This window comes from Jaminaea rosea (genome assembly GCF_003144245.1).
Source record: "Jaminaea rosea strain MCA 5214 unplaced genomic scaffold BDZ90scaffold_5, whole genome shotgun sequence".
In the NCBI taxonomy this organism is placed as follows: domain Eukaryota; kingdom Fungi; phylum Basidiomycota; class Exobasidiomycetes; order Microstromatales; genus Jaminaea; species Jaminaea rosea.
In genome coordinates this window covers 705299-730213 of record NW_020289979.1, presented here as the reverse complement: position 1 = coordinate 730213, position 24915 = coordinate 705299, and the positions used below count along the sequence as shown (strand labels likewise).

The window sequence follows — 24915 nt, the reverse complement described above, 5'->3', positions numbered from 1 at the left end:
CAGCTGATCTCGTAGTCGCGGCGTCGCGCTATTCCTCTCACGAACACCAATTCACGTTCTTTGTGCCACGGAGCCCAGGCGGCTCTGCGGCAAGTGATGCACCCACAATCACGCAGCGAGTGATGCGAGACACGAGAGCGCCACGAGTGTCTATGGCAGTGTTGACTATTGAGCCGCAGCGAGGGCATCGTTGAGCTGATCTCGTGGTGGTGGCGAACGTGGACCAGCGTGTGCGATCCCAGTTGACTCCCAACACTCCCCCTCGACGCCGCGTGCTATTGCGTCTCTCCGTCGACCTCGGTCGTCCAGACGCCGCTCGCCCGCCCCCCCTTGCCAGCCAAGTTTTCGTCCCAGGAGCGTTCAGGCTCCCTTGCGCCCCGGCTCAGGCCGAAACTCCAGTTTCGCGCAGCCCGCCCGCCTTGGCTGCCCGCCCTGGTCAAGGGACAGTGCGGCCATTTCCAACAACTTCTCCCTCCCTTCTCATTAGCACCACTCAACAAAAACCCAACACAGCCAGAACAAGCAGAATGTCCGCCCTCATGTTCTCGCCCGTCAAGGGAGCTTCGGCTCAGTACCCTATCCAGGCCCCGCTGGAGACCAAGGCCAACCCTACTGGTATCGACCTCTACTCGAGGTTCGCCCTTGCTGGTGCTCTCGGGGTGAGTATTCGCTGTGAGAGAGCAATGTGAGAGAGCCAGGTCGAGGGAGTGGAAGAGGGAGGGGTGGAAAGGGCCACAAGTTCGCTGGCATCATGTCAGGCTCCAGCTTGCTCAGTCATGCACTGTTCAGCCTCGCTCTCTGCGAAGGTTGCCGGCCGTGCCGTTGAGAAGATCTTGTTACTCCACCACAGCAGCATACAGAACGCTGAACATATTTTCACGCCTCCCCTCCACCTCTCTCTCTCGTCGCAGTGCGCCATCACCCACGGTGCCATGACCCCCGTCGATGGTGAGCTCGCAATGCAGCCTCTCTCTGCCCTGCGTGCAGCTCGCTGACTCTTCTCGCCTCCGTCTCCGTCGCCAGTCGTCAAGACTCGTATCCAGCTGCAGCCTGAGGTCTACAACAGGGTGAGCACGCTGACGCTCCTTTCCACTCTCTCGCGCTGACTCGCTGACGCCTTTCTCGCCCTCGCAGGGTATGATCGCCGGGTTCCGCCAAGTCGTGGCCAAGGAGGGCGGTGGAGCTCTCCTCACTGGTCTCGGCCCCACCATCGGCGGCTACTTCCTCCAGGGAGCTCTCAAGTTCGGTGGTTATGAATTTTGGAAGAAGACGATCATCGACCAAGTCGGCTACGAGACTGCCCAGCAGAACCGTACCTCCGTCTACCTCGGTGCCTCTGCCATCGCCGAGTTCTTCGCCGACATCGCCCTCTGCCCCCTCGAGGCTACCCGTATCCGTCTTGTATCTGAGCCCACCTTCGCCAACGGTCTCTTCGGTGGTTTCGCCCGCATCGCGAAGGAAGAGGGCTTCAAGGGCTTCTACTCTGGTTTCGGTCCCATCCTCTTCAAGCAGATCCCCTACACCATGGCCAAGTTTGCCGTCTTCGAGGTCGCCTTTGAGAACCTTGTCAAGATGACCGGCAAGACCAAGGACCAGCTCGCCCCCGGTACCATCACCTCGCTCAACCTCGGCGGAGGTGTCATTGCCGGTCTTGCTGCTGCCTTCATCTCTCAGCCCGCTGACACGCTCCTGTCCAAGATCAACAAGACCAAGGCCGCCCCCGGTGAGGGCACCACCAGCCGTCTGATCAACATGAGCAAGGAGCTTGGTGTCCGTGGTCTCTTCGGCGGTCTCGGGGCCCGTTTCTTCATGATTGGTACGCTTACCGCTGGTCAATTCGGCCTATATGGTTCAATCAAGTCGGCCCTGGGCGCTACAGGTGCGATCGACATTGCCAAGGTGCAGAAGTAGGCGCCGCAGCGCATGCACGGTAGGCGGAGGGGTGTCGCCGCGAGGGCGACGCTAGCAAAATGATGCGGATGAGCGATGGACTCCGACGAGGAGGAGAAGAGTAGTAGACTGTTATGATTCGATGCGTAGAAGATGGGATTGTTCGTTGGGCGAAGGTATGGTTTCCTCCGTGACAATGGACATCCTCATGTCCCCCATACGCTTCCGTCGTGATGGTGTGAGACGCGCTATGCCACGCGAGCAACCTCCCGGCCAGTCCGACTGAGCGACGCGGGGCCGCGTCGCCCTGCTGATTGGTTTTCTCCCTCTCTTCCACATCATCTCCATCTTCATCACCTCATCCTAATCGCGTCCGCTACATCCAGTAGAGCTGCTCGATCCAAGGAGCTCGACGACAGCCACCTCTTGTCCTCCTCCTCCCTCTCTCCGCACCACACCTTCCCTCCCTTCCCTCCATCCCTGCCCCTCCACCTCATCAACAATGTCCCCACCCTGCTTTGGCGCGACTCAGCGCACCGCCAGCGCAACAACTCAGCATCGTTCGTAGTGACCGCGTCGCGCGTTGTGATCATCAGACTCAGCTCACCATGATCTTTCACCCTCCCAGCTTGATCGCCACAGCTTCCTAGAAACTCTTCTTCCCACAATGACGACTCGAATGGGAACGGGGTACCGTAAGCAGTAGGGTAGCCAACCTCACCTAAGGCGTCCCAAAGGATTCACCCTTGCCCGTGATGCAATTGCGCAATGCGGCGTGACGCACTTTCAACGCTCCTCAGCTAGTGCCTCATTCGATGAGAAGCCGCCATGAAGGGCAACTCATCTACGACCACTACGACGCCGTCCTACCGATCAGCCTAGGACCCGTCAGGGCCATTAGGAAACCTCGTCAGATCGAACACTCTCGTCTGCCCAAGCCACCCAAGTCCTCAACAGCAGTCAGCTCTCTGGTGCTTTCTCACCGCACCACACCTGCCTCACTGCCCACTCGTCCTGTCTCTCCTCCCTTCGCAAGTCACTCACATCATGACACTCGGTCTTGACACCATCGTGCACACCTTCGACGGCCTCAGGACCGTCGGCACGCTCCAGCAAGGGCAACTCCTGTACGACGTTCTCGACGCCCTAGTCCAGGTCAGCCTGGGGCCCGCCACCCCCATCGTCAACCCATATCGCATCGAATACAATCACGTCACCAGCGGCCAAAATGTCCTGTACCTTTACGCAGCGGGCAAGACGGTTTCGCCGCTGAAACCGCTCCTCCACACAATGCTCGCCCTCGAGACGACCGTCCCCACATACGACGGGCCAAAGTCGGTCGCCAGCCTTCAGGACGGCCAGCTGGTGTACGATCACCTCGGCGCCCTAGTCCCGGTCGCCCTAAGCCCCGCAACCCCCATCATCGAGCCCTACAATATCGAATACAATCACATCAGGGGCCAGACCCGTCGTTACATCACCTCTGGATCAAACGTGCTTTACCTCTACGCGGCGGGCAAGACGGTTCCGCCGCTGACACCGCTACTCGAACAGAATGCTCGCAATCGACACGATCGTCCGCACGTTCGACGGGCCGAAGCCTGTCAGTGGTCTCCAGGATGGTGAACTCCCTCTACGATCACCTCGACACCCTTCTCCCCGTCAGCCCCGGCCCGATCGTGCCCATCGTCGATGCTTATCGCCTCGAGTATGATCGCGTTAGGGGCCAGACCCGCCACTACGTGACCAGCGGCGACAATGTCCTTTATCTGTACGCGGCTGGCAAGACGAAGCCGACCATCGAGCCCTCCCGTCCCTCGACGCTGAAGTGGTTTGCACGTTGCGACCATGGCATGCAGCAGGATGACCTGGAGGGCGCAGATGACACTGTCGCCGGCTGGCTCGGAGTCCCGTTGGCGTCGACTGTAGCCTGGCCCGACGACGACGACGACAACGATGAGGACTGGCGGGAGGGCAGTGATGACGATGACGACGAAGTGCAGGACCCTCCCCTGTCTAGCGAGCCGTGGAGGCAAGACGCCAATCACGGTGCCGTCGCCGCGGCGGACATTGCCACGACAGTGCACGAGAAGGAGTGCACCTGCGGTGGCATCGCAAAGGTGGAGCGCAAGCTCGTCAACCCGCAAGCTGAGCAACACTTCCTCGCCGCGGCCAAGAGCGGTATCGCCAGCCATCTCATTGCGCCCAACATCGTCCAGCCTCGTCCTTCGACGCTCAAGTGGTTCGCGCGATGCGAGCCCGCAACCGAGCAGGACGACATTCCATTCCAGCATGAGGACGTCGACTGGCTTGGCGTCCCACTGGCGCCAATCCAGTGGCCCGCAGATGATGATGACGGGGATGAGGACTGGGTTGAGGAAGGTGCCGACAACAACACGGCAAACGACGACGACGACGACGACGACGACGACTACGAAGACCCGCCCCTCTCCAGCGAGCCATGGAGGCAGGACAACAACTACAGTGCCGTCGCCACCGCGGGCATTGCCAGCACGGTGGAGGAGAAGGCCTGCGACTGCGGTGGCCCGGCACTGCTTCAGCGCCAGCTCGACAGCCCCACCATCGCCCAACATTTCCTTGCGGCCGCCGAAAGCGACATTGCTGACCATCTCCTCGCCTCGAACATCGTCAAACCTCGAGACGCCGACATCATCACCGCCTCTGCCTGGGCCAACGCTCCGCACGGACAAGGCCCACAGCAGAAGCGAGCGTCGCTCCTCAAGATGTGCATTGTCAAGCACTGGGTCCTCGAAGGCGCGTCGAGCTGGGCTAGCATGCCCCTTCACCCCTACTACCTCGGCCTGTGGATGGGGGACGGGCATGCGAACGGCACCGCCATCACGACGGTCGAGGACGCGACGATGGCCTTCCTGGAGTCTTACGTTGCTTCGCTGAACGCCAGTCGCCCCCCCTGGGCAGCGGCGCTATACGTGCGCTACATCGACTCCACAAGCCCTCTTTCGACAAAGACTTGCTGGCGCTGCAAGATCACGTCGAGAGCGCAACATGGTGGAGACCCGGCCTGCTGGAACCCCGTGCGATCGGCACTGGGCGCGCTGGGCATCTTGGACAACAGCAAGGTCAACGGCTTCCCAGACCTTTACAAGCATTCCGCCGAGGACGTCCGCGCCGCTGCTCTCGCCGGCTTCTTGGACAGCGATGGGTCGGTCCATTGCAACGGATACCGCCTTACCCAGAGCGTCGCCCACGCCAAGGCTATCCATGACGCCAGGGACATCGCGCGCTCCCTTGGGATCCGGGCCGGCGAAGTTCAAGAGCAGATTGGGTACAAGCCCGACGGCTCGCCCGCGCCCATCCTCGCCGTCTACTTCTCCGGTCAAGCCTTGGAGAAGCTGTAGCCCTTCATGCTGATTGGGTACAAGAGGCTGGGACAACGGCAAGGCCAATGGATTCCCGAACATCTTACATCTTCAAGGCTGCAAGTGAGGACGTCCGCGCCGCTGTTCTAGCTGGATTCATCGACAGCGACGGGACCGTCAAGGGCAATGGCTACTTCATCAGCCAATCGTCCGCGCACGCCAAGGCCATCGCCGACGCGAGGGAGATGGCCATGTCCATTGGCATTCGGGCTGGCGAGGTGAGGGCCTTCGACGGCCAGAAGCCCGACGGCGCCCCTACGCCACTGCTGGGGCTTTACCTCTCTGGGCAAGCCATCGGGAAGTTGCAGCCGTACCTGCTGCTGGACTACAAGAGGCTGGACCCGACGACGCTGCGTAAGATGGATCTTGACGGCAAGCTCGTCATCGCGCGCCCACACCAGCCCGCAGCGCCGGCCATGGGCCGCTCCCTTCACTTCGCCGGTCGAGAGCTTAGCCTCGTCCAGCTTCAGGAGGGGTACGTTGTATCGGGAGGAGTGGGCCCACTGCCCGCCTCCGCGTCGTCCTGAGTGGGCAGGCGTCCAGAGTTGGGTTGGGGGAGGAGGGGAGTGGGAAGGGAGAGAGGGGTAGCGGGAGCGAGAGAAGACCTTGATGTGGGGTAGCGAGAGAGAATGAAATAGATTGGTAGATGGGAAAGCGGCTCGGGGGCGGTTGTAGGGGTTAAAGAGAGATAGACATAGACATAGACCGAATCGGAAGAATTGAAGCGAGATGAGAAAGACGAGAGTGGTCGCACGGCGTGAATCGAGTGTTGCTGGCTACACGAGGGCTACTGTACTGCTCACCGCCCCTCGTGCCCTTGCTGTATACCGTACCTGCTCCCAGTCAAGTCGTCTGCGAGAAGGGGAGTCGCATGGAGCTGCGAGGCTGAGAAGTCTCGGCGAGCGAAAGCTGGTGAAGACGGACGGAGAGCTGCCTACGAGCTGGCTGCGGTGGCTGTGCGTTGGGCAAGGCGTAGACTTTGAGAGCGACGAGGATGACAGTCGGTGTACAGGGGAATTGGGAAGCGGTGGACGGTTCAGGATCAAGGTTGTGAATCGGCACGAGGAGGGATTGGAGAGTCGGCTGCTGTTGACCTGCTTCATCGACCAGCTCGTTTGGGCGTAGCAGACGGATGGAGACCCGACACAAAGCAGACAGGGAGCGAGACAGGGAAGGACGACTCCGCCGACCAACTGATTATGCGGACGCTCGGAGTCGGTAACCAGCAGGCGGCTGCGTCATCATCATGGCAACGCCGCCTCGTCTTGGCCGCAAGCAGGCAGGAGTGTGCGTCGCATGGCATGGCGCACGCTGCAGCGGTGGTGACAAGTGTGCTCGCTAGATTGTGATGATGGTACAGATGCTGGTTGTGAATGCTGCGCTACCCTGCCTCCCTCCCCGCCTGACTCGCCTACTCCTCCCCGACGTAATCCTTGGTTAGGTCGACGACGCCCTTGAGATGCGTATTGGAGTCCTTTCCTCTCCTCCCACTTCCACCCCCTCCTCTCTTGCCGCCTCGACCACCCCTCCTGCCTCCTGGCCCACCAGCTGCAGGTCCTGACGGGTTGGCAGATACCGTCGACTGTACGAGGTTTGCGCTGGTCATCCCCTCGGCCTCGAGCTGACGAGCAAGATCGACGGCCGAGTCCGGCACCTTAATGCTAGACCAAAGAGAGCGAAACTCTCCTCCCGCCGGAGGGGGTGGTGGGGGTCGTACGGTCTCCCCTCCCTCGCCGTCGGCAACGAGCAGCTCTTCGTCCCCGCCATCATCTGGACCTCTCATCTCCTCTCCTTTGCTCTCATTGGAAAAGACCATCTTGATGGCCCCATCCTTGCCGCGCAGCACTAGCACCTCACGCTTGTACCGGGGACGGGTAGCAGCGAAGGCTTCGATTGCTTCTCGTGCTTGAGGGTAGGACTCGCGCAGCTCACTGAGCTTCATGCCTGCACAGCGCGTTGTTGAAGAGGTGTACTTGTTGTGGAGGAGGGAGAGAAGATCATTAGGGGAGCGGACATCGTGCTCTGGCTGCGTGCACGCATTAGCGACGAGGGTCGTGAGGAGGGGGTGTCAGCATTGCGCACCAGCGCATCAGCCTTATGCGCGGCGCTTGTATGCACCTTGTAGCTCCATAGATCCAGCCTCTCATTCCATACGACTCTAGGATGCGCCTTGAATCTCTCCTTGAGTTTCTCGTCATCTAGCAGAGCCGTGAGGCCGTTTGTGATTGCAAAGTCCTCAAATCGGACAGGCACCCTGCACGCTTTGAGAGCATCGAGGGCCGTTATGAGGATGGTGGATTGATGGGTACCGGCACCTGTCAGAGCGGGTTGAGAGTAGATTTGACCTGGAGCTAGGGAGGAGGAGCTTGATGTAGGCGGCATGACGCGGAGGGGGGAGAGAGATGGAGTGGAAAGTAACGACGGACAGAGGCGGACTGGCGGTGGCTTTGTCGAGTTGGTCGAGCGGAGGCCGGCGACGATGTCTGTGCGCAGGACAGCCGACTGGTTGCTCCGTCGCGCCTCCTTCTCCCTTCATCTCACTCCAAAGAACTCGAGATCAAAGATGGGGGTGAGTATATGCCAGCGTCACCACCGCGCTACCTTTCTGCGTCATAGTTCCGCGTCCGCTAACATCCTTCTGACTCACTTGCTCGCACACACAGATCAATTGGATCCTCCTCATCTCGCGGCAAGGCAAGGTTCGCCTAGCCAAATGGTTCACAACGCTCAACCCAAAGGCCAAAGCAAAGATAGTAAAGGATGTCACCCAACTCGTCCTAGCTCGACGCACTCGCATGTCCAACTTCCTCGAATTCAGAGACTCCAAACTAGTCTATCGCCGATATGCTTCCCTCTTCTTCGTGGCCGGAATCCACCAAGACGACAATGAGCTTGCGACGCTCGAGATCATTCATCGTTACGTCGAGGTGTTGGACCGCTACTTTGGGAATGTGTGCGAGCTGGACTTGATCTTCAATTTTCAAAAGGCTTATAGCGTGGGTACTGGCGCTCAAGAAGTCGTTGACCTGTCGAGAGAAGGAGCTGACCTCGCTCGCTCGCTCGCCACGCCTCGTGCGCACTCGCAGATCCTCGACGAACTCATCATATCAGGCGAGATGCAAGAGTCATCAAAGAAGTCGGTACTGAGAGTCGTCAGCCAGAGTGACGCCATTGAAGATCAGGAGAACAGTGAGGATGGGTTGGCGAGGATTGGCAGCAGGAGTGGGTAGATTGGTGAGAGACAGAAGGTGTGGAGAGAGAGAGGATGGAATGCCGTGTATTTGTACTTGATACGAGGGGGAGACGAAGGGCGATGCGGGCTACGAGCAAGGGCCAATGCGATTCGAGCTTGCAGCAGTCAGACACGTGGTACAAAGCATGCAAATTGACGAGACTAATACGGTATGATCGCCAAGCTATCTCCCTTCTATCGCCGCACTACTCCTGCCATTGCTGTCCCACTCATCGGCGTGGGCCCCAACCTCACGCGAACGGCCCTCCTCTGCGGCGCGTCCTCACCACTTCCGTCGAACACTTCGTCAACACCGTCTGTCGTACCCCTTGGCGGTGTGGCAATCTCCGGCCCCCGTCTAACCGGCGACCCGGTGCTGAAGCTCTGCTCTAGCCCACCATCTTGCGAGCCGTGGGCCGTCGTTCCAAAGTAGTCCTCCACTCCCTCCTGCTGGCCAAAGCTCAGACTCCGTCCTTTCCCCTTGCGATCGATTGTGCCACGCCGTGAGGCCAGCGGCGAAGTCATCGTCCCGCCAGGGGTAGGTGGCTGTGAGGCCAGGCGATGCACTGGGTGCTGATGAAGCGGAGTGCCAAGCGGAAGGGCACCAGATGGGGATTGACGACCAGTGGGCGTGATGTCGCCTGTGGGACGACGCGGGCGAGGAACTCCATTTGTAGATTCCGCCTGGGTGTCCATCCCTGATTCTGCTGGCGCGGGCGCAGCCAGCCCCCTCCAGCCCCTCCTCCTCTGCCTTGCAAGCTGGACGAACTGACCCGCCTCCTCCCTGCCCAATAGTCTCTGCGCCACGCCGAGGAGCTCACCACGAAGCCGGCAGGCGGACATCATAGCGCTGACGACCATACGGACCTCGCCGAAGGTGCGAGGAGAGTTGCCGTCTGTCTTCTCCGCCGATGAGGACACGAGACGGCGGAAGAGGGAGGGTAGGGAGATGTCCCCCTCCGTGGTGGTGGAGGAAGAGGAAGAGGAGAGAGAGGTGACCATCGCCGCGAGGGTCTCTTCGACGACGCGTTGTGATGCTTCCAGGGCCGCGGACGACGAGTCACTCGCGTCGCCTCCTCCGCCGCCGACGTCGTGGATGAGAGCCACCATGGAGCGCAGCAATCGGTACCATCTCTCCTCAGCAGGCATAGCCTGTTGTGTGGTCCGGCTGTGCGAAGGGGCATCACAGATCTGCACAGACATCCTCGTTGCCCTTGCCAAGCTGTCAATCACGTCCTCCACATCGTCGTCGTTGACCTTCTTCATCCGCAGCGCCGCCCGCGCCATGAATTCATCGAGCGCTCTGAACGCCTTCTCCGTCCTTCCGAGTCGGTCAAGGCTCCAGAGGACAGCATCGTACGCTGCACCATTCATGCTACTTTGGCCGGCTTCGATGACCGTTTCCAAGTCAAAGAAGGCGTTGCCTGCCGTAACTGAGTGTCGACGCAGCACGCGAAGTAAGTCCGAGGGCTCGAGTCGCGTCTTCAGATGTACATAGGTCGAGCGACACGCTACATCCAGGTGTTCAGGGTTGAGCGGCCTTGTAGCTGCTTCCTCGCCTTCCTGATCAAGGAAGCAGCGCAGGTAGCTCAGTTGCCTCCTCGCCGCCAAATCTTCGCGACCCTCCTGCATTCCATCGTCTTCGCTCAACACCTCCAGCACGTCGCCGTGTCGATCAGGAAAGAAGCGATCCACCATCTCGGCGGTCAGCCTCGCATCCAACCCGACAAGGCGTGGCGTAGCGTCGACGATCATCGTGTCGAGATCGCTGCGTGCGACAGTCTTGCCTGACTTGCGTTGTTGCTGCTGTGCCCGGCTGAGTACGTCGGAGAGCTGCGAGAAAATGGCGCTACCAGAAGAGGGTGACGCGTCGAGCAAGCTGTCATCTTCTTCTTGCTGCTCATGGAGTAGAAGCGCGACTAGCTGCCCCCAATTGCCCACCTCGCGATAAGCCGACTTGAGTATGCGCCAGAAGCCTGCAGATTCCAGCATGACGAGATCGTCTTCGCTGAGTGCCGCAAGAGGGGAAGCAGCTGACATCGATGTCGCCTTTGTCGACGAATGAGAAGAGTCGCGTCGCTCTCTTTGCCGCTGAGTTGCGCTCGGACAGCTGAGCAGCGCCTCAGCTGCTAGCTGTCGGTCCTCACGCGTCTCTTCGTCGCCCAAGGTGCAGAGAGAGCGCAGAAGGGCGTCGAAGACGGACGAGGCGAGACCAACGAATTGTGGATACCGGGAGGCATTACGTGCAATGAAGATAGAGGTGAAGAGGCGTTCCGTTTCGCTTGGTGAGGCGCGGGTGGCTGTGGTATCCTGAGTGACCTCGAGGAGGACATCGATGATGCGTTGGCGCGTGATGCGGGGTGGAGAAGAGCCGTTGCCGTTCGCTCCAAGCTGATCCGGCTTCTGGTGGCCATTCATCTCTTCTTCCTCGTCCAACCATCCATCCTCGAAGGCGACATCCAGCGCATCAAGCATTGCCTCCGCATCGAAGGCCAGGAGCAGCCTCAGGTAGGGGTAAGTCATTTCCTCCTGGCCCTCATCGACCGAGAGCACGATGCGGCCACCCGCGCCTGGGGGCCAGATCACACAGTGTCCGGAAAAGACAAAGCCGTACACGGACTGCTTAGCCTTATCCCCTCGCTCTGCGGGTGTGATTGGCTCCTGTGAGGGAAACGAATGACCGGAGAGGGCCACGGATAGGTAGGAGAAGACCTTGTATGCGTCCGTGACGACGGCGCTGTGGTCCTCAGCATCGCCTTCTATTACGGAGCTGGCGTCCTCGTCGTTCTCCGCCTCGCGCTTGCGCTGCTTGACGACTTTCTTGAGCGGCTCGAGTAGCTCCACCACAGGTCCAACCCAGTCGTCCATTGCCTCATTATAGATCCAGATCATCGCATCTGTCAACCCTTGCTCGGCACACAGGCTGAGGGCCTGGTCCAGATCCAAGCACATTGGATCGACATGCCAGAGCAGCCTCTCTGCCAGCCCATAATCCCCTGCGACTTTACAGCTCTCGATCAACCTCTGGCTCACCGGGATCGGCAAAATGCGCAATTGGCCATCAAGAACAAAGGGCTCCAGCTCTCCAACGAAGAGAGGGTCGATCCCATTCTCGCTGTAGTAATTGTATAGCTCCCCGAACAAGAAGTCCGTATCGCCCAATGCGAGACAGGCTTGTGCGCACGCTCGCGCAAGCTGACGAAAGAGATCCGTTCGATCGACTCCACGGCCGTCAGCTGTAACGTGCGTCCCATCCGTCAGGCGCTCCGGCGCGAAAGCGTATCGTGCTGATGCGCTCATCAGCTCTCTGAGCTTGCCCGCCACTACAGCCTGCAGCTCAGCAGGATCGGAGGGCAGCCCGACCAGTGAGCCGGGAACGGAACCCTGGTAGTAGGCCCGACAGAGGTCAATTGCGCTGAGGAAGTCGCCGGCGGAGACGAGGGAGAGGAGCCTGTCTGCCCAGCTGAGCAGGTGGCCAACGACCACTTGAGAGGAGGTGAGGAAAAAGGGCTTCCCGCGGAAGACCCGCATGCTGGAGATTGTGAAGGGACCGAGCGACGTTGACAGGCGTGGCGAGTTGGCGAGCCATGGGTGGCGGACGAGGCCCGATAGGGTGGGGTTGAGCGACTCCCGTTCGGTGACCCTACCCACACGCAGGTCGACGAGTCTTAGATCCGTGGAAGTGACGAGGAGTATGAGCTCGTGGCTGAGCCACTGCAAAGCTTCGATGGGCCGTGGGTCTGGGCCGAGAGCGTCTGGCGCCAAGGGATGCTCAACGAATTCCAGGTCCGTACGATATGTCGGGGCTGCTCCGTTCGTTACGACGTTGCCATTAGAAGATGATTCTATCTTTGTTCTTTTGGTCACCAGCTTCAGGATAGCTAGTTGGCTGCTGAAAGAATAGGCGAGCGTAGGCTCCTCGAGGCCAGAGTCGTCCATTCGCTGCGATTGCGTTGTCGTGGCTTCTTCAGGCTTTACAGCCGGGAACCAAGCTGCGCACGCTCCTGCTTCATTGCGGCGACCCTCCTCATTCCCCTTCACGGTGGCAAGCGGTGCCGATTTCCTATACCAGGTCCTTGCGTTCGGCTTCAAGCCTACAATGACGAGTTTCTGCGGCGTGACCAAGGCGACAAAGTGCACGCCATCGGCGAGGTGATCGATTGGGCCCAAGGGGAGGGCCGCAAGAGATAGGATGGGTAAGGAGGAGCGCTTCGAAGGTGGTGCTGTTGGGTCTGGATATCGGCCGAGGATGCGCAACGTATCGTTGCTCGCTACGCCTAGTATCTTGCCCAGCGAGTGGTAGAAGGCCAGCCCTTGATCATCAGCGGTGAAGACGGCCGTATGTCTTCCTCCGACGAAGGCGACATGTAGGATCCTCGCGCTCTCTAGATGTCCCTCCTTGCGTCCTGAGGCGACGTCCTGCCTTGACACAGGTAGGACAGTCCGTGAGGGCGAAGTAGGCTTGGCGAGATCGTAGAGGTAGGCATGTCCCTTTTCATAACCAATGGCGAGGAATGTGTGATCCGCAGAGAAGGCTAGTGCTGTGACTTGCCCGGCGCCAGCTCCGCCTAGGATGCACTTCAGATCTTGTGAGAACTCAAATACGAGGACGTGCCCTGATGTGGTACCTATTGCGACTAGGCCGCCTGCGACTGAGAGGACTGTTTGGGCTCCGATGCTTTGCGGTAGAGATTGGCCGGACGAAGTTGTAATGATGCTACTGCGATGCCCTTCCTGGAAAAAGGCAGCTACTTTCCGGAGGGCGGACCACTTGAAGAGGCCGCGGTCTGCCAAAGGTGGAGTGACGGAGGACGAGATCGAGTCTGGTGCTGCGGCGCCGTTGACTGCGGCCGAGGCTGGTGGCAGGGAGGTGAAGGAAGAGGTCTGACTGAGATCTGAGCCAGTCACTGGAGCGTTGGTGAAATCGCTGGCGCCGTAGGGAAAGAGCTTGCTGCGTCGCCCCCCACCTCCTAAAACGGAGCTCGACGTGGACGCCGTTCGCGAATGTGTGAGGGAGGAGCGCGAGACGTCGTATGTGCTGCTACTAGGCCCGATGCCGAGAAATCCGCCCACTGTACCGAAGGGAGAGGAGCGCTGAGTGTACGACGATGAGCGAGAGTGGGAAGCAACTCCAGGGACTTTGGCTCTCAGCCGTGAGAGGGTGGGGTACTCTGGCGGTCTGGCAGGGTAATGCCCTCTTCCTTCGCCTGCCATATCCGTCATGGTAGTTGAAGTTGACATGGAGAGATCTGCTGCAGAGGAGCCTCGCCGCCATTTGAAGCCTGGACGCTGCGAAGTGGCCATGTCGCGGATGGAATCGATTGTGCGATCAGGCAGAGCTGATGCCGTCTCTTCATCTTCTTTGTCATCGTCTGGGTATACGAATGCCTCATCGTCATCGTCTTCGTCATTGTCATCTTTGCCACCATGCTCTCCCTGATTTCGCTTGGCGTCATCATCGTCGTCGCCCTCGCTGCTGCCCAGAATGGACCTCATTCGTGCTCCATAGCTGCGAGGGGAGCTTGGACCAGACTCTGCTTCGCCCTCGAAGATGTTGGCGGCATGGTCTGCGCCTGGGTAGAGGAAAGCCTCTTCATCTTCTCGATCGTCGTCTTGTCTTGCCTTTCCATTGGTCTCAGCTTCATCGTGAGACTGATCAAGGATGGCGGCGAGACCGTCTTGGTACTTCTGAGCTTCACCGGTTGCACCAGAGGATGGCTGCTGCGCTTCGTGTCCTAGAATATCTGCCAGCTTGTGCCTCCTACTCTCATCGTCGCCTATTGATCTCGACGATGGTGGTGATGAGGACATGGCATGGTCGGCCCTTTGTAGTCGTGAGAAGGAAGAAGCACAAGGAGCTGAAGAGATGGTCAATTGCGAGCAAAGACAAGGCGGGCAGGCAGCCAGGCACAGTCAATGGGCTGCCGCATGGGCCATCCATACCACAGAGGCGCGCCGTCCGTCCGCTCGCTCGCTCAGTTGATCGATTTGGCTGCGAGTGGATCAACACTTTGGCCCGCCGCCTCTGATGCCCGCCTTGGCTGCCTCCACGCATCTCTCGCCTCGTCAATCCACCATCACCACCAACATCACATATCCAACTTCGCAATCATGTCTGCCCTCAGTGGCAGGCTGATGCGTATCAGCAGAACCACTGCAAGTCCTCTGCGCACACCGACACCCTCTGCAGCCATCCCTCGCGCCTCTACTCTCATGTCAGCTTCGAGACCGCGATTGCACCTCGTCCATCACCACCGACTGACCAACAATGCCAATGTTGGGCTCAGAGGCATGCACGTCAGAGCACTCAGCTTCAGTACCCTAGGCAGGGCAGCTTTGAGAGGATTGCGTCTGCCTGTATTCGCTGGTACCGCAGCACTTGGCACCGCAGCGGGCACTCTGGCTATGGCCAATCGTACGGCAGATCGTGAGTTGTGGGCGCCTCGAAGGTGGATATGGCCCTTGTACCGAGCTGATCACCACCACCACCACCACCACTACTTCTCTTCGTCGCCAGGCTTCACCTCCTTCGTTGGGGACGCGTTCGAGTCTGCTTCTGAGGCGGCATCAGACATCGCCGGCAGCCTGGGAAACGCTCGTGACCGCATGGCGTCTGCCTCCTCGCAGGCGTACGAGGACATGCAGAACTCGGCTTTCCTTCGATCGTTCAAGGGCTTCTTCTCCGGAGAAGATCGAGCCTCCTCATCGTCCCACGACAGTGAGCACGGCGATAGTGGCAGCCAAGGCGGAGGAGGTGGTGGCGGTAACAATGCAGCCGCCGCCGCCCTCGCTGCGGGCATCTTTGGAGGCAGCAACGTTGCGGCTGAAGGCGAAGGCAAAGAGGTAGACGACGACGAGACGATTCCTTCTGGACTTCCATCCAGCACCCGCGAGCTCATGATGCTCACTCGCAAGCTCATCGAAGTCCGCAATATCCTCAAGACCGTCGACCACGAGAGCGACTCCCTCACTCTCCCCAGCATCGTCGTCATCGGCTCACAAAGCAGCGGCAAATCCTCGGTTCTTGAGGCCATTGTAGGTCACGAGTTCCTTCCCAAGGGCAGCAACATGGTCACCCGCCGTCCCATCGAGCTCACCTTGATCCACACGCCCAAGTCGACCGCCAATGGGGGCAAAACACCTGTAGAGTACGGCGAGTTCCCTGGAATGGGGACGGGCAGAATCACCGACTTTGGACAGATCCAGAAGACGCTCTTCGATTTGAACATGGCGGTCCCTGCCGAAGAGTGTGTGAGCGACTCCCCCATCGAGCTTAGGATCCACAGCCCACACGTGCCAGACTTGACCATGATCGACTTGCCGGGCTACGTGCAGATCAGTGAGTAGAGCGGCCCGCTGACCAGGCCATGTTGTCATTGCTCATCACTTGACCTTCTACATTGTCATGCCCTCTCACCAGGCTCCATGGATCAACCCGAGCAGCTGCGCGAGAAGATCAGCGGGCTATGCGAAAAGTACATCCAAGAGCCAAACATCATCCTGGCCGTGTGCGCCGCGGATGTCGATCTGGCCAACTCGCCCGCCCTACGCGCAAGTCGTAAAGTCGACCCACTTGGTCTGCGCACGATTGGCGTTATCACGAAGATGGACCTTGTCGCTCCCGAGATCGGCAGTGGGTTGCTCAGCAATAACAAGTACCCATTGGCGCTCGGTTATGTGGGCGTGGTTTGTAAGACGGGCATGCTGAGTCGCTTCAGATCTGGAGGGCATGATGCGCATGGTGAAGGGAATATCGGCTCATCGGTAACCAAGCAGGAGAATGACTTCTTCAGTGCCAACCGAGAGCATTTCAAGGCGCCGACCAGGGGAAGGAATGCAGGGGTGGAACCAATGACGGGGACGGATACCTTGAGGAGAAGATTGATGAGCGTGTTGGAAGAGAGCATGGGTGAGTACGCGTGAGCGAGTAGCAGTAGCGCTGTCGTCCCTGTAGCTGACCACTATCCCCTCGCCCGACGCCTCCAGGCTCCTCCCTGCACACAATCGCAAACGCCGTCCGCATGGAGCTGGAAGAGGCTTCCTACCAGTTCAAAGTCCAATATAACGATCGAGCCATCTCTGCCGAGTCCTACGTAGCGGAAACGATGGACTCCCTCAAGCTACGCTTCAAGGACTTCGCGACTCACTTTGGCAAGCCCGAGGTGAGGCAGCTACTCAAGCAAGCGCTGGACGACAAGGTCATGGATATCTTGGCTCAACTGTATTGGACTGACCCGCGGGTCAAGGAGCTCGGGCAGCTGGCGGATGATAGAAAGATCACGCCGGAGACGCTCGACAGGTACTGGCAGCACAAACTCGACGCCAGCTCTTCTGCTCTCACAAAGTCCGGCGTGGGAAGGGCGAGCACGCAGCTCGTGGTGGACGCGATTCGCACGCAGATCGAGCACTTGGCGCAGACGGAGCCTTTCAATCACCACCCTGAGGCGGCGGAGCGGATTCTCGCATTCAGCTCTGCTATCCTCCGTGAGCGTTTCGGTCTTACAGCGGACCAGGTGGAGAATTGCGTCAAGCCTTTCAAGTATGAGGTCGAAGTCGAGCCTCGCGAGTGGGAGGCGGGAAGGGGACGCTCCGTCGCCCTTGTGGAACGCGAGCTTGCGATGTGCGACGATGCTCTGAGCCGGCTGAAGAAGGCCATCGGCGGGCGAAGACTCAAGGGAGCGATGGAGTACGTCGCTGAGCTCGAGGAGCGAGACCGAAGAAGAGCGGCCGCGAGGCTGAAGGCGGTTCGCGAGGCCCGGGAAGGAGGCAGCGAACAGCAAGCCGAGCAGCCGCAGCAGGACGACGACCAGTCCGACCCGCTACGTCCAGACTACAACTCGGCCCTCCTCATCAAAGCGCGTGAAGCCCGCTTCCTGCAGAACAGGTCCGACGTCCTCCAAGCCCGTATGCGCTCTCTCCAGTCCAAACGCTGCAAGACCTCACCCGACAGCAAAGCCTTCTGCCCCGAGGCTTTCCTCAACGTCGTTGCAGACAAGCTCACCTATACCGCCGTCCTCTTCATCAACATTGAGCTCGTCTCGGAGTTCCTGTACCAATTCCCGAGGGAGATCGACTCTCGCCTGGTCTATGACTTACAGAGGGAGGATCTGCTCAAGTTTGCACGGGAAAATCCGGGCGTGAGGCGGCATTTGGATCTGCAGAGTAGGAAGGAGAAGCTTGGTGAAGCGATGGGGAAATTGGAGGCGCTGCAGGCTATTTACGAGGAGAGGGGTGGGAATGCGAGAGGTGGGGGAAAGGACAAGGGTGGGTCGAGTTGGAAGTTCTTCTGAGGGCGTGACAGTGTACGATATGACTGCGATCGCACTTCAAGAGGATTGCGACTTGTCTTGGAATCAGACGATACCATCACTTTCCTAGTCGTTGTTGCCGCCTCTTCATTGAGGGCCACGGCCTTTTTCAAGTGGCCCAAGCGCAGGCGGCGAGCGGTCGAGGGCGGCTTCAATTTGCAATGCAGTCCAACTCCCGGCTCCTTCCTTCCTTCCGTCCTTCCCTTCTCATCGTGATACCCTGCGCTACACCCCACCACCCTCCTCAGGCAGCGCTTGCTAGCACATGCTACCGACGCACGTCATCCGCATGCCCACCTCCTCGTCGCATCAGGGTGCTGCGGATGAGCCTGTCCCCACGACTGCATACCCGCCTTCCTCATCGACCTACGGCTATGACGAAGCGAATGGCAGCGGCACATCGAGCTCAATATGGCACAAGATTCTCGGGAGGCGAGGCATCGTAGGCCTGACGGTGGATGTAGCTGCGCCTATGCCTAAGCAGCGCCTGGCATCAACAGCGGCGAGAAACGGCACCGCAGCCGGTCTCGCAAGTGGTTCGACCAAGCCCTCTGCCCCGCCATCTCAACCGCCTGCTTCTCGGTGGCGCACCCCAGAGTTCTACCTCTACTACCTTGTGTTCGCCATCGCCATTCCACTAATGGTGTGGGTGCCTATACAGCTCAGCCAGCCTTCGAATCCGAATTATGCGAGATTCGCCACGCATCTCAAGCCCGGCTGGCTGATGGGAAGATGGCGAGATGACTCGGACTTCCAGTATAGGAGCTTCAGAGACTATGTGCCTGCGTTGTTGGGGATCATGGGACTATACCTGGCACTGTCAGCTGTGGCTTCGCGACTGCCGGAGTGGGGAAGCGCAGGAAGAGGGGCGTACAGGTCCTTGTCAACCTCTGGCGGGGCTGCGGCTACATCACCGCGACGGAATCGCCTGCCTTTCCTCCTAGGATTCACAACCCTTTTTCTACTCGCTCTTCACGGCGTCAACTCTCTGAAACTTCTCACCATCCTAATCGCGAATTACCAACTCTACCGGCTGGTAGCAGGGCGAGCATACGTTGCGCCTCTACTCATCTGGACCTTCAACGTCTCGATGCTGGCTGCGGTGCACTGGAATGATGGCTTTCCGTGGGGACGACTGCTAGGAGAACAAGTGGCTGGGTGGCTGGACGAGCAACCATACACGGGTCTGCTGCCGCGATGGCAAATCAACTTCAACATTTCGATGCTGCGGCTCGTCTCGTACGGCCTCGATCGACACTGGGCCGCTCTATCCCCCTCCTCCCCCTCCTCCCCCTCCTCCTCCTCGTCCTCCTCCTCCTCTCTCAGCACAGCCGAGCAACCTGGCCAAACAGACAATCGTCTTCGCTCCTCCACTCCCCGCCCTGCAGCAGAGTATGCCTCCCTCCCCCTGTACCTTGCGCACATCCTCTACCCGCCCCTCTTCATCGCCGGGCCCATCATGAGCTTCAATGATTTTGCCTCGCAGGTTAGCAGGCCTGCCATGGTGCCTCGCGCGAATGTGGTGAGGTATGCAATCAGATTTGGGGTTTGCATGTTGACTATGGAGTTTATTCTGTGAGTGGGCGCAAAGCTGAAGAACAAGAGCTCTGGCGAAGTTCCCGCTCACTCAATCCCTCCCTCGCCCTCCGCATACGCAGCCACTTCATTTACGTCAACGCGATCAAGGACACTCCGCATGGGTGGTCAGGCGCATCACCCCTAGAGCTAAGCATGATCGGCTTCTGGAACCTCATCATCGTCTGGCTCAAGCTCCTCCTGCCCTGGCGCTTCTTCCGCCTCTGGGCGCTAGCGGACGGTGTCGATCCGCCGGAGAACATGGTACGCTGTATGGCCAACAACTATTCGACACTAGGCTTCTGGCGTAGCTGGCACCGCAGCTACAATCTGTGGGTCGTGAGATACATCTATGTACCTTGTCAGACTGGGTGGGGCAGCGGCAGCCGCCAAGGAGGAGGTAGGCGGAATAGCTCGACCTTGACTACTTTGGCGGCTACGTTGCTCGTCTTCACCTTCGTCGCTTTGTGGCACGACCTCTCCCTCCGTCTCCTCACGTGGGGATGGCTGATCACCCTCTTCATCTTGCCCGAGGTGCTTTGCAAGAAACTTATACCAGCCTCGGCGTACGGCCACCATCCATGGTATCGTCACGTTGCTGCTATCGGTGGAGTGGGCAACGTTCTGCTCATGATGGGCGCGAATCTGGTAGGCTTTGCCATTGGAGTGGAAGGGGCCAAGTATCTCGTCGAGCAGCTCTTCACCACTGCCCAGGGGGCGCGCTTTATGGTGTTGGCGTGCGGGACGCTCTTTGTGGGCGTACAGGTCATGTTTGAGTATAGGGAGGAGGAGGCGAGGAAGGGGATTGCGAGGAAGTGCTAGCGGCGCTTGAAGGAATGCTAATGATAATGATGACAATGAGCACTGGAGTGTCTGGTCTAGCAGAGTCTTGCACCGTCGCCGACGCCGTGTACAAGTGGCTCGGGCCGCTTGCTGAAGAGGACCTTCTTACGGATAATGCAGACCACGTCGTAGTACGTCGCCGTTTGGCGCGTGCGGCGAGCCCGAGAGGTCAGATCGGCAGCTTTGTTGCCGTTGGGTACTGAAGCTGTTGGCGGAGCGGTGATCGTTCTGTCGCCCTCGTCCTCATCATCGTCGTTGGCTCGGTGCTCGGGCGCCGCACGCTGCGGCGTGGCCGGAGGGCTGCTGTAGTCGATTGAGCTGCCGAGGTGGAGAGGAGCTGGCACTGGTGCGGGGCTGCTCGACCTCAAGGGAGGGGAAGAGCGTGGGTCGGTCGTCTGTGGCATGGCCGTTTGCTCTTCGCCTTGTCGTTCTGCTCCAGCGCGAACAGCTGGCTCACTTCTGTTGCTCGCAGGTGGACGACCCAGCTCACCATTTCTGATGGACGTTTTACCTCCCAGCTTGCCGCGGCGTTCTGCAGTCGGTGAGACGGGGTCTGCATGACGCTGTCGCTTTATTCTCGCGTCACGATTGTCTTCATCATCGCTGTCCGCCAGCAAGGCCGACAGGCGGAGCGCATCGTCTTCATCGTCGTCTGCTGCTGCTGTCGGTAGTCTTCGAGCCTCCTCCTCTTCTTTGCTTGCGTGGATCGTGGTCGAGGACGATGATAGTGGTCCAGATGCAGCATCTCCAGCAGCGCCATGACCATTGTTCTTGGGCGCCTCGCCTACACCCCCATCTCTTCCGTCCTCTCTATCTACGTCTTCCTCCTCTTGGTCCACTCTTTTCCTCTTCTCGATGACAGCCAAAGGCTTAGACAGAGTAGCCAGCTTCCCTTCGAGGCGATGGTGAGAGAGCACCAGCGTGGGCTTGTCCTCGCGGCCCTCTCCCCAGATGAGTTCGCCGATTGTCGATGACTCTCCCTCCGCACCACCTTGGTCCTCCATTTCGAGCGATCCCTGTAGCTCTATCAGTACGAGCTCGCCATTGGGGCTGAGCGCGAGGAGTGGACGAGGCACGCTGCTGCTGGCTGCAGAGGAGCCTTGGTCGGGATCGACGCCGGCGCCATTGAGCCGACGTCTCTTGCTCGATGAGGGACCAACCGATGCTGGTGCAAGATTGAGGTGAATACGGACCATCTCGAGATGCCGCAGATTGCGGATTGGGTGAGAGGATGAAGGTGCGAAATAGGGTGGGTGTCGAGGGAAGCTTGAGTTGAGGTGCCTTTGCTTCAACTTTGTGCCTATCCGTCAATCTCCACCCTCAACGCCGACGCCTCGTTTCCGTGTCGCGTTTCCCGCGTCGAGCGTGGCTCGACCTCTTGGCGGCGGCTGGCTGTGCTTGCTTCGTTGCTTTCCATCAAGGCTGTACCTCTTCAAATGCCCCGACCATCGTTGATACCGGCTTCCAATTGCAGACCTGCGAGCGTCTCTCCGCAAAGATGACAAGGATGCTGCAAAGGCGGCATCTAGAAGGCGGCACAGGGTGTTGACCCACAACGAGATGCGGCTACCCGCTTCGCTGACGCTGACTCGCAATGGAAATGCACTTCACTCGTTGAGACACGTCAGTCAGCCTGCAAACCCACCCTGAAGTCAGACCATAGACTTAGCGCAACCGAAGCACATCCACCCTCAAGCAGTCATGACCAAGCGACGACTAACCTTGACTCCTGACCTCTCACCAGCAACACGACAACGATCCTCTGTTCCTTGCCCTCTCTCTCACCATCCTCAGCATCCGCCTCCTCCCCTCACCACTCCCATACGTCCCTCACCTCACATTCTAATGAGCAACGGCCACCATGGAGATGGCCATGACGGAGTCCGCGCTTCTTTTGTACCTCATCATGGTCCGCCTACGCACAATGCTCTCTTCCTCGAAACCTTAGCTCACGGCACCGGTACCGACGGAACACTGAAGCTCACCGGCTCATCTCTCACCATTGGCTATCTCAACGCCATCGCCCGTCACAAGAGCAGCTTTCAGCTGGACGCAGACGCTCGTCAATGCGCCGTCGAGGCTGGCAATCAAGCTCTCGCCACTCTCGTCTCAAGCAGAGATCGCACCGTGTACGGCGTCACGACCAGCTTCGGCGGAAATGCTGCTTCCACTCTACCCTCCTCACAAGCCGACTCAATCGCAAACGCCCTTGAAGGTCTCCTCGCCGGCATAGATTCAACCACGCCCTCCATGAGCGGGCCATCTCACACCCTTCCTACCGCCTGGGTACGCGGTGCCATGTTGCTCCGCATCAACAACCTTCTCCGCGCACACTCCTGCGTCCGTTGGGAGCTCATCGCTGCTCTTCGACACTTGCTGGTGCTGAACGTCACGCCTGTCGTACCCACGCAGGGGTCCATCTCCGCTAGCGGAGACCTCATGCCACTTGCTTACATCGCCTACGCTCTATGCGGGCATGCAGGAATCCAGGTCGACATCAAGGGAGAACGCATGTCCGCTCGCGAGGCTCTACAGCAGCTCAGCGTGCCCACTTTCGTCTACCAGCCAAAGGAGGTACTAGCTATCATCAACGGTACGGCAGTTGCTGCCTCCGTTGCCTCTCAGGCATTGTACGACGCCCACGGCTTGCTCGCCCTCACGCAGGTCGTCACCGCAATGGCCTGTGAGGCATCGTTAGGCTTCAAGGAGCCCTTCTCTGCCTTTCTACACGACACGGCGCGTCCTCACCCTGGGCAGGTGCAGGTAGCACGCAACTTGAGGCGTTGGTTGGCCAGCAGTGGAATGTTACAAGATGCGGCGAAGGAAAAGACAAGCAGCCCTGTCGAGCTGCTCTGGCGTGCTGGGACGAAGTCTACTGCTGAAGCCGGAGCGCAGGTCGATGGACTCTTTCTCAAGCAAGATCGGTGAGTAGGCATGGCAGCGGTAGAGATTGAAGAGGCGTCAACTGATTCGACTGCTTCGCAAACTCCTGCAGCTACCCCGCTCGTACCGCACCTCAGTGGATCGGCCCCGTCGTCGAGGACTTTATCGCTGCTCATCACAATCTAGAGATCGAAATCAACTCAAGCACAGACAACCCTTTGATGGATCCCGCCACATCCGAGGTCCTCCATGCGGTTAGTGCGCGCAAGCATATCGAGCTCGCACACAGCCTGGCACTCATCTACCTTTTCCTCCCAATCCGTTCCCACGCAGGGCAACTTCCAAGCCACTGCCGTGACCAACGCGACTGAAAAGACGCGGGATGGTCTTGCCACTTTAGGCCGTATCGTCTTCGCCCAACAAACCGAGCTCCTCAACGCCTCAATGTCCAACGGACTGGAGCCTTGTCTCGCACCCTGTGATGGCCCCAACAAGGACGGCGGGCTCAAAGGCCTGGATATCGCAAGCGCAGCTTACATGTCCGAGCTGGCCTACCTGGCCAATCGTGTCAACCACCTCTGCATGAGCGCCGAGATGCACAACCAGAGTATAAATTCTCTCGCGCTCGTATCAGCACGATACACAGCCATGGCGGTCGAGACTTTGAGCAAGCTCTGTGCAAATGCACTCATGGTCGTCACGCAGGCTATAGACCTCCGTCTCGCTTTTGTGCTCTTTGTTGGCAAGCTTCACGCCTGGCTGAAGGATGCTGCAAAGCGTCTCTCAAGGGACCGTCTCTCGATCGACAAAGTCTATGCGTGGTACACACGCGATTCGCCTCACTTTCCGGAAGAGAGTCACGCCTTTCTTTCCTCTGAAGCTACGGTCGAGCGCATAGTCGAGCGACTCGTTCTCTGCTTCATCACCAAGGGCCACCTAGACTACACTACGCGAGCCAATGACGCGGCGTCATCGCTATACGTGATGTCTGATCCGAACTTCTTTGTCGCTGCGATGCTGGAGAGCGAGTCGTCAGGCCGACATCTTGATGAGGGGATGAAGGAGTGGAATAGCAGGGAGAAGATCTTGGCGGCTGTGGGTAGGCACATCTGCAGGCTCTATGAGGAGAGCAGGAGTGACGGGATACTCAGGACTCAGAAGGAAGAGCACGGACATCCGTGTGCCCTTACGGAACGCATCCTCACCTTCGTCCGCAGCGAGCTGGGAATCGAAGCCTGGTCTGGGCCGCACCCGCGCAAGGGAACACAGCTGAAAAGCTCTTTTGGCCGAGGTGCTGTTCACGGTGTGGGTGTTGGGAGCGCTGGTGGGAGTGACGGCGCCGCTTGGAAGAGCACCGTAGGCGGACGCGTCACCAGGCTGTACGAGGCCATCAGGGATGGGAAGATAGCTGAGGCTATCAAGCATTTCTTTGACGAGGAGGAGAGGAGGGGGATGGACATCAAGAAAGAGGGGCCCGACGCCCGCGATTGAGGCAAGGTTGATGGATCGAGCAGAGCGGAGACAGCTGGCAAAGCGGCCTTTGATTCACAGCGCACACTAGCATATCCTTTGCCCTAATGACGGTCTTGAGCAACGAAGAAGAGACAGTCAACACCAAGCTCAACACCGGTTGAGCTCTTGCGTGACCCTTCGCCGTCACGGGAGCCCAACGTCAGACGTTTTCGGCGTGGGATAGAGTTGCCGGCGGCTGCCACCCTATTGCCCGAGATGAGTGCCACGCGGGCCAGGTGAGGTGGCTCGGAGTCTTAGATCCGCTTTATCG

The 24915-nt window shown here is 59.2% G+C and overlaps 10 protein-coding genes across 10 annotated transcripts; 7 read left to right on the top strand and 3 right to left on the bottom strand.

Moving 5' to 3' along the window:
- Positions 1-525: 525 nt before the first annotated feature.
- Positions 526-2107, top strand: BDZ90DRAFT_231907 (mitochondrial carrier; the record flags this gene model as incomplete). The annotated part of the gene is made up of 4 exons (XM_025506048.1): positions 526-659; positions 912-948; positions 1024-1067; positions 1135-2107. Coding segments are annotated over 4 exons (992 nt in total), but the record flags the coding sequence as incomplete, so codon positions are not given.
- Positions 2108-2937: 830 nt separating this feature from the next.
- On the top strand, positions 2938-5270 carry BDZ90DRAFT_259971 (hypothetical protein; the record flags this gene model as incomplete). The annotated part of the gene is made up of 2 exons (XM_025508213.1): positions 2938-3497; positions 3557-5270. 2 exons carry the CDS (start codon positions 2938-2940, stop codon positions 5268-5270), a joined length of 2274 nt encoding a protein of 757 aa, XP_025362759.1.
- A 47-nt stretch (positions 5271-5317) lies between these two features.
- BDZ90DRAFT_259970 (hypothetical protein) lies at positions 5318-5818 on the top strand (the record flags this gene model as incomplete). The annotated part of the gene is made up of 1 exon (XM_025508212.1): positions 5318-5818. The coding sequence occupies one exon, from the start codon at positions 5318-5320 to the stop codon at positions 5816-5818; it is 501 nt and encodes a 166-aa protein (XP_025362758.1).
- Positions 5819-6702: 884 nt separating this feature from the next.
- BDZ90DRAFT_251794 (hypothetical protein) lies at positions 6703-7825 on the bottom strand (the record flags this gene model as incomplete). Its single annotated transcript, XM_025507740.1, has 3 exons — positions 7410-7825; positions 7036-7317; positions 6703-6972 (listed from the first exon to the last, which is right to left on the bottom strand). Exons 1-3 carry the CDS (start codon positions 7671-7673, stop codon positions 6703-6705), a joined length of 816 nt encoding a protein of 271 aa, XP_025362757.1. The 5' UTR covers positions 7674-7825.
- BDZ90DRAFT_246054 (putative APS1-AP-1 complex subunit) lies at positions 7771-8521 on the top strand (the record flags this gene model as incomplete). The annotated part of the gene is made up of 3 exons (XM_025507536.1): positions 7771-7860; positions 7955-8287; positions 8378-8521. 3 exons carry the CDS (start codon positions 7771-7773, stop codon positions 8519-8521), a joined length of 567 nt encoding a protein of 188 aa, XP_025362756.1.
- Positions 8522-9252: 731 nt separating this feature from the next.
- Positions 9253-13311, bottom strand: BDZ90DRAFT_206746 (hypothetical protein; the record flags this gene model as incomplete). Its single annotated transcript, XM_025503969.1, has 3 exons — positions 9253-10556; positions 10632-12438; positions 12502-13311. Coding segments are annotated over 3 exons (3921 nt in total), but the record flags the coding sequence as incomplete, so codon positions are not given.
- A 1274-nt stretch (positions 13312-14585) lies between these two features.
- Positions 14586-17997, top strand: BDZ90DRAFT_231902 (hypothetical protein). Its single transcript, XM_025506047.1, has 4 exons — positions 14586-14950; positions 15041-15862; positions 15944-16432; positions 16510-17997. Exons 1-4 carry the CDS (start codon positions 14635-14637, stop codon positions 17811-17813), a joined length of 2931 nt encoding a protein of 976 aa, XP_025362754.1. The 5' UTR covers positions 14586-14634; the 3' UTR covers positions 17814-17997.
- Positions 17998-18120: 123 nt separating this feature from the next.
- BDZ90DRAFT_259965 (putative GUP1-Multimembrane-spanning protein essential for proton symport of glycerol) lies at positions 18121-20228 on the top strand (the record flags this gene model as incomplete). Its single annotated transcript, XM_025508211.1, has 2 exons — positions 18121-19406; positions 19490-20228. The coding sequence occupies 2 exons, from the start codon at positions 18121-18123 to the stop codon at positions 20226-20228; spliced, it is 2025 nt and encodes a 674-aa protein (XP_025362753.1).
- Positions 20229-20256: 28 nt separating this feature from the next.
- On the bottom strand, positions 20257-21510 carry BDZ90DRAFT_163504 (hypothetical protein). Its single transcript, XM_025503629.1, has one exon. It carries the CDS (start codon positions 21443-21445, stop codon positions 20285-20287), a length of 1161 nt encoding a protein of 386 aa, XP_025362752.1. The 5' UTR covers positions 21446-21510; the 3' UTR covers positions 20257-20284.
- A 156-nt stretch (positions 21511-21666) lies between these two features.
- On the top strand, positions 21667-24869 carry BDZ90DRAFT_231897 (phenylalanine ammonia-lyase). Its single transcript, XM_025506046.1, has 3 exons — positions 21667-23173; positions 23245-23386; positions 23466-24869. The coding sequence occupies exons 1-3, from the start codon at positions 21951-21953 to the stop codon at positions 24621-24623; spliced, it is 2523 nt and encodes an 840-aa protein (XP_025362751.1). The 5' UTR covers positions 21667-21950; the 3' UTR covers positions 24624-24869.
- The last annotated feature ends 46 nt before the right edge of the window (positions 24870-24915 follow it).